This window comes from Triticum dicoccoides, chromosome 3B (assembly GCF_002162155.2).
Source record: "Triticum dicoccoides isolate Atlit2015 ecotype Zavitan chromosome 3B, WEW_v2.0, whole genome shotgun sequence".
In the NCBI taxonomy this organism is placed as follows: Eukaryota; Viridiplantae; Streptophyta; class Magnoliopsida; order Poales; family Poaceae; genus Triticum; species Triticum dicoccoides.
Window position 1 is genome coordinate 128,839,938 of NC_041385.1, and position 12,333 is coordinate 128,852,270.

The 12,333-nt window shown below is 45.2% G+C and overlaps 1 protein-coding gene across 1 annotated transcript; it reads left to right on the plus strand.

Moving 5' to 3' along the window:
- Window positions 1-322: 322 nt before the first annotated feature.
- LOC119280967 (alkane hydroxylase MAH1-like) lies at window positions 323-2,099 on the plus strand. Its single transcript, XM_037561634.1, has one exon. It carries the CDS (start codon window positions 323-325, stop codon window positions 1,871-1,873), a length of 1,551 nt encoding a protein of 516 aa, XP_037417531.1. The 3' UTR covers window positions 1,874-2,099.
- Window positions 2,100-12,333: the final 10,234 nt, after the last annotated feature.

Here is a 12,333-nt window from a genome sequence, read left to right on the forward strand (position 1 = left end):
GGGCCCTTCCTCTTCCTAAATCCAATCAAAGTATGCCACATGTGGCAGCCCGTAAACCCTGTGAAATTTTGTCCGTGTGTATAGCATCGCCGGTAGTGGATATATGGCGATTTCATTGATTCAATATGGTCTCTTGGGTAGAAACAAGAGTTTACTCCTCCTCTCTTCTCTTGCCACATCATTATCAGCCAAAGTGCACCAAATCTCTGCACCTATAACCCAAACCCCTCACCTCACATTCCACTATATAATAAGCCAAGCTAGCTCTATCTAGCTCACTTGTACAAGAACACCGGCTATAGCGTAAACAGACGCAAAAGAAATGGAGCAAGTGTCATGGTGGGTTCGAGGCTTCCTCGGCAAGTACCCGGAGATCATGGTGTCGTTCGCTTGCTTCCTGTTCCTGTTGTTCTTCAGGTATCGCCGGCGGGACGGGCTGCCGACCAACTGGCCGGTGGTCGGCTCGGTGCCGGCGATCAGTGTCAACGCCGGCCGCGTGCACGAGTGGCTCACGGAGTTCCTGCGCGTGGCGCCGGGGATGTCGCACGTCGCCAGGGGCCCGTGGGGCTCGCCCGTGGACGTCCTTATCACGGCCAACCCGGCGGATGTGGCGCATGTCTTCACGACCAACTTCGGCAACTACCCCAAGGGCGAGGACTTCGCGGCCGTGTTCGACGTGCTCGGCAACGGCATCTTCAACGCCGACGGGGATTCGTGGGCGTTCCAGCGGCGCAAGGCGCACGCGCTGCTCTCGGACGCGAGGTTCCGCGCCGCCGTCGCCGCGAGTACCGCCCGCAAGCTCGACGAGGGGCTCGTGCCGCTTCTCGACGGCGTCGCTGCCGGCGGCGCGGTCGTCGACCTCCAGGACGTGTTCATGCGCCTGACGTTCGACCTCACGGCGATGTTCATATTCGGTACGGATCCCGGCTGCCTGGCCGCCGACTTCCCACGGGTGCCATTCGCCGCGGCCATGGACGAGGCCGAGGCGGTGTTGTTCTACAGGCACGTGACGCCCATTGCCTGGCTGAGGCTCCAGACCTACCTAAACATCGGCCATCACAAGAAGATGACCAAAGCTCAGCAGGTGCTGGACGCGTCTATCGCCGAGTACGTCTCGCTACGGCGAGAGCGCGCTGCCAATGCCGACACCAACGCCGACGGAAGCGACGCCGCTGATCTTCTCTCGTTGTACATGGCATGCCAAGACGAGCTAGGCAAGGACGGAAACGAGCTCGATCGGTTCTTGCGTGACACGACGCTGAACCTCATGATCGCCGGCCGCGACACGACGAGCTCCGCCCTGACATGGTTCTTCTGGCTGCTCACCAACCACCCCGACGTCGAGGCCAAGATCCTCGCCGAGCTCCGTGAGACCCTGTCGTCTGGCGGCCACCCCAGCGCCGCCGATCTGAAGCGCCTGGTGTACCTGCACGCAGCCCTCTCGGAGTCGCTCCGACTGTACCCGCCGGTTCCGTTCGAGCACAAGGCGGGAGCGCGGCCAGACACGCTGCCGAGCGGGCCGGCCGTGTGGCCTACGAGGAGGGTGATCGTGTCGTTCTACTCGATGGGGCGCATGGAGTCGGTGTGGGGCAAGGACTGTCTGGAGTTCCGGCCGGAGCGGTGGCTGACGGCGGCGGGGCGGCTCCGGCACGAGCCGTCGTACAAGTTCGTGGCGTTCAACGTGGGGCCCCGTACGTGCCTGGGAAAGGACCTGGCGTTCACGCAGATGAAGGCCGTGGTTGCCGCCGTCCTGCCGCGGTTCAGGGTGGAGGTCGCCCCCGGTGCCGTGGTGAAGCCCAAGCTGTCCATCATACTCCACATGAAGGACGGGCTCAAGGTGAGGGTTTACAAGAGGCAAGACGATGCCCGCTAGGGCTACGTACGTACTTACGCCGATGCTCGCAAGTCCTATGTGTGCATGTGCATTGGATGGCAAACCATATACATGTAATCCCTCCGTGTCCCACGATATAAAATGGTTTTTGCAAGCCATTTTAGCTTGTAAAAACATCTTATATCATGGGGCGGAGATATTATTGTGTGTAAATGTGTGTAATTGTTTGTGTGTGTATCGATGTGTATACAAAGGAGTAATGTGTATACAAAGGAATAAGTAAATAAATGTGTATACCAACGGAACATATGCCAATAAGAAGGAAACAGGAAATAAAGAAAAATGGTTGGAGCAGAGTGGCGTACGTGGAATAATGATCCAGCATGCATGCAGTCTGATCTGGTGCCCAGATTGATCAACTGGGATATGAATGCATGCATGAGCAGTGCAACTGAAAGCTAGACTTGTAGTAGCACTACTGTAGCATGGAGGGGAATTTTTGGTCTATGGGGACATATGCATCTTATATGGGAATTTTTTTAGTAATTCAACAAAAAATCAAAAATTCCTGAAAATATTTTTGAAATAAACTTGACCTTCTATTGTAGTCGTGAGAAATAAAATCCACAAAAAAAATATTCCTTTGACTTCTTTTCAAAAAAGACAATTTTTTGGCTAAAATAGTGTGAATAGTGACCTATAATAGCAAATAAATTTTCTCTTTTTTGCTGTGAGGTCAACTTTTGTTTTTTTTTCGTCGAGATTTATATACTAATGCAAAAGTAAGTCAAGTGTTTTGTCAAAATAGTTCTTATCTATTTTAACTTTTTATTAAAATATTAAAAAAATTCTCATATATGGTGCATATACAACTAGAAACCAAAGTGTATTTCCCACTGTAGCACCTCCTAATGTGGTGGAACATCTGCCTGCATGTGCTTCTCAACGGTCCTGCACTCCTATTGAGGAGGAGACGTCCGATGTGGGTGCCATCGGGACCGAGCGACGCGTGGGACGTACGTAGTTATGTGCAAAGAGAGAGAAACCAAACAGCACTAAGACTCACACGAGCCATGCATCTCCTATGTACGGCAATGCTACACGTACAAACGATTTACAAGATTTTACAGGATGGTTAATTTTGATTGGTCAATAGGTGAGCGGTGTGGCCCACCCCCCTAAAAATCAGGGGGGAGAGGTTTGTGATTGGTTGTTAGATGAAAGGAATGTGTAAAAGCGTGTAAGTCTTTATATGTCTAGCATTTTTATCCTATGTAGGGTACGTCCGTGCATGGTGTAGGAGCTTTGTATCGATCAGCTCAGCTGGATTGCTTGGTTTGGTTCCTCACTGCTTCTTCAAGTACGAAAATTCCATACTCCATCTGTTTTTATTTACTCTGTATATTAAAAAACAATATAAATATTTACCATAACAAATCTATAAGATGTGAAAGTACATTTAATACTGAATTTAATAATGTTAATTTGTTATTGTAAATCTGTTTATTTTTTAAAAAAACTTTATCAAAGTTTACAAAGCTTGACTTTGATTAAAGCTAATACACAAACAAAATAAAGACGGAGAGAATACCTACGATCAACCTACGTGACCTTCCATAAACTCTCTTCTCTCCCCACAAAATAAATTTAAGACAAGAATTTACCTAGGAGGCCAAGCCGCTAATCCTGGCCTAATTACTTTGTTCCATCTCAGCCTGTAGGATAAATTAACGTAGGTGTAGGAAAGCTCGATCAGCTCCTTCTCAACACAGCATATATATACGCAGGTGTAGCAAAAATTGATCCGTTAGTTATTTCACCACCAAAGTAAATGCCGCTTGGCTGATCGGCACCGTTGCCACAATGAACAACGCCGCTCCGACGAGTTGGATGGTTAGAGGTACTGTGGTATTTCAGTCCACCAGGGTTCAAATCCTGGTGTTCGCATTTATTCCTGGAATTATTTCAGGATTTTCGACGATGCGCATTTAGTGGGAGAATATGTTCCCGTCGATGACGAGGCGCCTATGGTGACTTCATAAATCTCAACATGATATGCCGGCTCAGTCTTTCGGAGGTGTTCATAGGGATAGAGTGTGCGTGTGTGCGTTCATAGGGGTGAGTGCATGCGCGTGTATATGAGCGCTTGTGTTTGTACTGATGCTCAAATAAAGTAGTTTTTAGATCTAGTTTGCCTTGTGAAACGTGAAAACTATCTATGAACGTCACATAGCTCGCATGGTCCCGTGTCCATCGGGAATTTTAGAAGATACCTCTATATGGCTGGTGTACGTTGACAGACACGTCCGTACGTGTCCACAAATATTTGAAGGACTGTGCTAACGACCAGTCGACTGGTCGTTAGCGACAGATCCGCACAACTAGTTAGGATTCGAACCCAGGTCTATTTAATACCTATCGAGCCTAATAATCAACTAAGCCACCTTTTGTTGTTGTCTATTGTAGAATGACAATGTTATTTGAACCTTTCTTATTTCTGCCATATCAGAAGAAAAAATAAAGTTTGGCTTGGTAACTTTGGCAATGACCAGCGTGATAACTATGGTCTGAGCAACATGATAACTATACCATGATAAGGCTGGTAACTACAGCAAGAGAAGGTTAAAAGCATGGGGAAGTATGGTAATTTAACATGGAAATTACCGGTGAAATGTTTCAAAAACTTTTTCCCCTTGAGTGAAAGACACCATGGTGTTTATGTTGGAAATATGCCCTAGAGGCAATAATAAATTGGTTATTATTATTACATTTCCTTGTTCATGATAATCGTTTATTATCCATGCTATAATTGTATTGATAGGACACTCAGATACATGTGTGGATACATAGACAACACCATGTCCCTAATAAGCCTCTAGTTGACTAGCTCGTTGATCAATAGATGGTTACGGTTTCCTGACCATGGACATTGGATGTCGTTGATAATGGGATCACATCATTAGGAGAATGATGTGATGGACAAGACCCAATCCTAAGCCTAGCACAAAGATCGTGTAGTTCGTATGCTAAAGCTTTTCTAATGTCAAGTATCATTTCCTTAGACCATGAGATTGTGCAACTCCCGGATACCGTAGGAATGCTTTGGGTGTATCAAACGTCACAACGTAACTGGGTGGCTATAAAGGTGCACTACGGGTATCTCCGAAAGTGTCTGTTGGGTTGGCACGAATCGAGACTGAGATTTGTCACTCCGTGTGACGGAGAGGTATCTCTGGGCCCACTCGATAGGATATCATCATAATGTGCACAATGTGACCAAGGGGTTGATCACGGGATGATGTGTTACGAAACGAGTAAAGAGACTTGCCGATAACGAGATTGAACAAGGTATCGGCATACCGACGATCGAATCTCGGGCAAGTACTATACCGCTAGACAAAGGGAATTGTATACGGGATTGATTGAATCCTCGACATCGTGGTTCATCCGATGAGATCATCGTGGAACATGTGGGAGCCAATATGGGTATCCAGATCCCGCTGTTGGTTATTGACCGGAGAGTCGTCTCGGTCATGTCTGCATGGTTCCCGAACCCGTAGGGTCTACACACTTAAGGTTCGATGACGCTAGGGTTATAGGGAATAGATATACGTGGTTACCGAATGTTGTTCGGAGTCTCGGATGAGATCCCGGACGTCATGAGGAGTTCCGAAATGGTCCGGAGGTAAAGATTTATATATGGAAAGTCCAGTTTTGGTCACCGGAAAAGTTTCGGGTGCTATCGGTAATGTACCGGGACCACCGGGAGGGTCCCGGGGGTCCACCAAGTGGGGCCACCAGCCCCAGAGGGCTGCATGGGCCAAGTGTGGAAGTGGACCAGCCCCAGGTGGGCTGGTGCCACCCCCCCCCCACCAGGGCCCAAGGCGCCTAGGGTTTGGGGAGGGGGCGCCTCCACCTTACTTGGGGGGCAAGTTTCCCCCTCTCCCCCCTTGGCCGCCACCCTAGATGGGTTTTGGGGTTGCCGCACCCCTTGGGGTGGGAACCCTAGAGGGGGCGCAGCCCCCTCCCTTTCCCCTATATATAGTTGAGGTCTTTGGGGCTGCCAACACAAGAGTTTCCACCTCTCCCTGGCGCAGCCCTACCTCTCTTTCTCCTCATCTCTCGCGGTGCTTGGTGAAGCCCTGCTGGAATACCACGCTCCTCCATCACCACCACGCTGTTGTGCTGCTACTGGACGGAGTCTTCCCCAACCTCTCCCTCTCTCCTTGCTGGATCAAGGCATGGGAGACATCACCGGGCTGTACGTGTGTTGAACGCGGAGGTGTCGTCCGTTCGGCACTAGGATCTCCGGTGATTTGGATCACGACGAGTACGACTCCTTCAACCCCGTTCTCTTGAACGCTTCCGCTTAGCGATCTACAAGGGTATGTAGATGCACTCCCCTCTCTCTCGTTGCTAGTCTCTCCATAGATAGATCTTGGTGACTCGTAGGAAAATTTTGAATTTCTGCTACGTTCCCCAACAGTGGCGTCATGAGCTAGGTCTATTAGTAGATTCTATGCACGAGTAGAACACAAGTTGTTGTGGGCGTTGATTTTGTTCAATATGCTTACCGTTACTAGTCCTATCTTGTTTCAACGGTATTGTGGGATGAAGCGGCCCGGACCGACTTACACGTACACTTACGTGAGACAGGTTCCACCGACTGACATGCACTTGTTGCATAAGGTGGCTAGCGGGTGCCAGTCTCTCCCACTTTAGTCGGATCGGATTTGATGAAAAGGGTCCTTATGAAGGGTAAATAGCAATTGGCATATCACGTTGTGGCTTTTGCGTAGGTAAGAAACGTTCTTGCTAGAAACCCATAGCAGCCACGTAAAGCATGCAAACAACAATTAGAGGACGTCTAACTTGTTTTTGCAGGGTATGCTATGTGATGCAGTGGCGGAGGCAGTACCCGGCGACCCGGGGCAGCTGCCCGGGCTCACCGGCAAAGCTGACGTCTAATCGAAGCTATTAGTCAGGTACTAATTAGTTGGGTTTATCGTGATCTGCCCGGGCAAATAGTCTGTGGGCTTTTCTAGGTCTACTTCTAAGCCCATCTAGTAAACTTCCTAGTCCTAGGCCCAAAGGTTGCACGTCGCAAGGCAAACCACACGTCTCCTCGTTTCGTGCTCGTCGCCTCCACCTCGATCTATTGCGACGGCTCGAGTTGCCCGGCAGTACTTCACAGGGGCAGTCGCCGGGAACTGGTGCAGTGCCTCCCAGGAAAGGCGGCAAGCCGGCAGTCAACGGTGCCTCCTCCCAACCATTCGTGCCTAGAGATTGATGCTTCGATTTTTCAGGTGACTGATCCTGCTTAGCCTCGATTGATGCATACAATTTGTGGCATCAGATTTCACTCCTCGGATTTGCGGGATTTTTTTAATATTTTTAACTTGCAGTAATGTAGGCAATTGGGGACATCATTGATCGTTCCAAGCACGCTCATTGAAGAAAAACCGATCTCCGCTTTGCTTAGGTATTTTTTTTTCTCGATTCCTCTAACCTAATTAGTGTTAGTTAGTTCAATTGTTCCAAATCATTGAATTTTAATCTTAATCCTCCGATCCATATTAATTGTGATTTCATATGAGAAAGTTTTTTGTTCCTAGATCAAGTATTGAGAATTCAAATGTTGTATACCCGGAACCAACCTTAGTTTATGTTGCCAACAACATTGAGCTTATTCCGATTGAAATCTATGGTTCTCTAGTTTAATGCTTATAGTTACATAATATGCACCAAATATTCGAGGAAGATGATTTGTAGCACCGGGGTGTCCATCCCCCTATATGAACATTGAGCTTAAAAAACACCGAGAAATTTGAAAAACAATACTGGAATTTTGGGATATCAAACTTGGGTGTACAATCTACTTTCGGGTGGCAAAGAAGACAAAAAATCCCTATGTACAGGGAAAAACTGCATGGTTAGCTTTTAGTTCGGACTATATTCCTTCGCCACGGATACGCTTCCTGATTTCTTTTTCATGAAACTTCACATGGAAGGAGATCGGGCACCCAGACTTAATATCCTCAAATTCTAAAAAAAATTGGTATTTTCAAAATTTAATATTTATATAGGCGTGTGGAGCACCGGAGCTCCTTTGTAATTCCCATTTGCAACTCTCTACCTTTTTAGTTAGCTTGCAGTCCGCCCCGGCTCCTAATTTTTCCTGGCTTCGCCACTGATGTGATGTGATATGGCCAAAAGAATATGATGAATGATATGTGATGTATGAGATTGATCATGTTCTTGTAATAGGAATCACGACTTGCATGTCGATGAGTATGACAACCGGCAGGAGCCATAGGAGTTGTCTTTATTTATTGTATGACAGGCGTGTCACTGAATAACTCCATGTAATTACTTTACTTCATTGCTAAACCGTTAGCCATAGTAGTAGAAGTAATAGTTGGCGAGAGAACTTCATGGAGACACGATGATGGAGATCATGATGATGGAGATCATGGTGTCATGCCGGTGACGATGATGATCATGGAGCCCCGAAGATGGAGATCAGAAGGAGCTAAATGATATTGGCCATATCATGTCATTTTTTTTGATTGCATGTGATGTTTATCATGGTTATGCATCTTATTTGCTTAGAATGACGGTAGTAAATAAGATGATCCCTCATTAAAATTTCAAGAAAGTGTTTCCCCTAACTGTGCACCGTTGTGAAAGTTCGTTGTTTTGAAGCACCACGTGATGATCGGGTGTGATAGATTCTAACATTCACATACAACGGGTGTAAGCCAGATTTACACACACGAAACACTTAGGTTGACTTGACGAGCCTAGCATGTACAGACATGGCCTCGGAACACAAGAGACCGAAAGGTCGAGCATGAGTCGTATGGTAGATACGATCAACATGAAGATGTTCACCGATGATGACTAGTCTGTCTCACGTGATGATCGGACACGACCTAGTTGACTCGGATCATGTAATCACTTAGATGACTAGAGGGATGTCTATCTGAGTGGGAGTTCATAAGATGAACTTAATTATCCTGAACATAGTCAAAAGGTTTTTGCAAATTGTGTCGTAGCTCGCGCTTTAGTTCTACTGTTTTAGATATGTTCCTAGAGAAAATTTAGTTGAAAGTTGATAGTAGCAATTATGCGAACTGGGTCCGTAAACTGAGGAGTGTCCTCATTGCTACGTAGAAAGCTTATGTCCTTAATGCACCGCTCAGTGTGCTGAACCTCGAACGTCGTTTGTGTATGTTGCAAACATCTGACATACACGTTTTGATAACTACGTGATAGTTCAGTTAAACGGTTTAGAGTTGAGGCACCAAAGACGATTTAGAAACGTCGCGGAACATATGAGATGTTTCGAGGGCTGAAATTGGGATTTCAGGCTCGTGCCCACGTCAAGAGGTATAAGACCCCCGACGATTTTTTTAGCCTGCAAACTAAGGGAGAAAAGCTCAATCATTGAGCTTGTGCTCAGATTGTCTGAGTACAACAATCACTTGAATCGAGTGGGAGTTGATCTTCCAGATGAGATAGTGATGTTTCTCCAAAGTCATTGCCACCAAGCTGCTAGAGCTTCGTGATGAACTATAACATATCAGGGATAAATATGATGATCCTTGAGATATTCGCGATGTTTGACACTGCAAAAATAGAAATCAAGAAGGAGCATCAATTGTTGATGGTTAGTAAAACCACTAGTTTCAAGAAGGGCAAGGGCAAGGAGGGATACTTCATAAAACGGCAAATCAGCTGCTGCTCTAGTGAAGAAACCCAAGGTTGAACCCAAACCCAAGACTAAGTGCTTCTGTAATGAGAGGAACGGACACTGAAGCAGAACCACCCTAGATACTTGGTAGATAAGAAGGCTGGCAAGGTCGATAGAAGTATATTGGATATACATTATGTTAATGTGTACTTTACTAGTATTCATAGTAGCACCAGCGTATTAGATGTCGGTTCGGTTGCTAAGTGTTAGTAACTCGAAATAAAAGCTACGGAATAAACGGAGACTAGCTAAAGGTGAGCTGACGATATGTGTTGGAAGTGTTTCCAAGGTTGATGTGATCAAGCATCGCACGCTCCCTCTACTATCGAGATTGGTGTTAAACCTAAATAATTGTTATTTGGTGTTTGCGTTGAGCATAGACATGATTGGATTATGTCTATCGCAATACGGTTATTCATTTAAGGAGAATAATGGTTACTCTGTTTATTTGAATAATACCTTCAATGGTCTTGCACCTAAAATGAATGGTTTATTGAATCTCGATCGTAGTGATACACGTTTTCATGCCAAAAGATATAAGATAGTAATGATAGTACCACTTACTTGTGGCACTGTCATGTAAGTCATATTGGTATAAAACGCATGAAGAAGCTCCATGTTGACGGATCTTTGGACTCACTCATTTTTGAAAATTTTGCGACATGCGAACCATGTCTATTGGTGTATATGCATGAAGAAACTCCATGCAAATGGACCGTTTGGACTCACTTAATTTTGAATCACTTGAGACATGCAAATTATACCACATGGGCAAGATGACTGAAAGCCTCGTTTTCAGTAAAATGGAACAAGAAAGCAACTTGTTGGAAGTAATACATTTTGATGTGTGTAGTCCAATGAGTGCTGAGGCACGCAGTGGATATCGTTATGTTCTTACTTCACGGATGATTTGAGTAGATACTGAGTATATTTACTTGATGAAACACAAGTCTGAATTATTGAATGGTTCAAGTAATTTCAAAGTGAAGATCATCGTGACAAGAGGATAAAATGTCTATGATATGATCATAGAGATGAGTATCTGAGTTACGAGCTTTGGCACGCAATTAAGACATTGTGTAAATTGTTTCACAATTAATACCGCCTGGAACACCATAGTGTGATGGTGTGTCCGAACATCATGGTTACACCCTATTGGATATGGTGCGTACCATGATGTATCTTATCGAATTACCACTATCGTTCATGGGTTAGGCATTAGAGACAACCGCACTCACTTTAATAGGGCACCACGTAATTCCGTTGAGACGACACCGTTTGAACTATGGTTTGAAGAAACCTGAGTTGACGTTTCTTAAAAGTTTGGGGCTGCGGCGCTTGTGTGAAAAAGTTTCATCCTGGTAAGCTCGAACCCAAAGCGGATAAATACATCTTCATAGGACACCCAAAACCAGTTGGGTGCACTTCCTGTCTCAGATCCGGAAGCAAAAGGGATTGTTTCTAGAATCGGGTCCTTTCTCGAGGAAAAGTTTCTCTCGAAAGAATTGAGTGGGAGGATGGTGGAGACTTGATGAGGTTGTTGAACCATCACTTCAACTAGTGTGTTGCAGGGCACAGGAAGTTGTTCCTGTGGCACCTACACCAATTGAAGTAGAAGCTTATGATAGTGATCATGAAACTTCGGATCAAGTCACTACCAAACCTCGTAGGTCAACAAGGATGCGTACTACTTCACAGTGGTACGGTAATCCTATCTTGAAGGTCATGTTGCTAGACAACAATGAACCTATGAGCTTTGGAGAAGCGATGGTGGGCCCGGATTCTGACAAATGGCTAAGAGGGCATAAAAATCCGAGAGAGGATTCATGTATGAGAACAAAGTGTGGACTTTGGAGAACTACTTGATGGTCGTAAGGTTGTTGGCTACAGATGGATTTTAAAAGGAAGACATACAATGATGGTAAGTATCACCATTAAGAAAGCTCGACTTGTCGTTAAGATGTTTTCCGACAAGTTCAAGGAGTTGACTACGATGAGACTTTCTCACTCGTAGCGATGCTATGAGTCTGTTGGAATTGTATTAGCAGTTACTGCATTATTTATGAAATCTTGCAGATAGGATGTCAAAACATTGTTTTCTCGACTGTTTTCTTGAGGAAAGGTTGTATGTGATACATCCAGGAGGGTTTGACAATCCTGAAAGACGCTAACAAGTATGCAAAGCTCCAGCAATCCTTCTAAGGACTGGAGTAAGCATCTCGGAGTTGGAATGTACGCTTTGGTGAGATGATCAAAGATTTTGGGTTTATACAAAGTTTATGAGAAACTTGTATTTCCAAAGAAGTGAGTGGGAGCACTATAGAATTTCTGATGAGTATATGTTGTTGACATATTGTTGATGAGAAATGATATAGAATTTCTGGAAAGCATATAGGGTTATTTAAAAAGTGTTTTTCAATAGAAAACCTGGATTAAGCTGCTTGAACATTGAGCATCAAGATCTATGAGGATAGATCAAAAAAACGCTAAACGGTACTTTTAAATGAGCACATACCTTGACATGATCTGGAAGGTGTTCAAGATGGATCAGTCAAAGAAGGAGTTCTTGCCTGAGTTGTAAGGTACGAAGTTAAGATCAACAAAAAAAATTCCTGAAAATATTTTTGAAATAAACTTGACCTTCTATTGTAGTCGTGAGAAATAAAATCCACAAAAAAAATATTCCTTTGACTTCTTTTCAAAAAAGACAATTTTTTGGCTAAAATAGTGTGAATAGTGACCT

Excerpts from the sequence above, each read along its gene's own strand:
- LOC119280967 (XM_037561634.1), top strand. The coding sequence starts at position 323 with ATGGAGCAAGTGTCATGGTGGGTTCGAGGCTTCCTCGGCAAGTACCCG.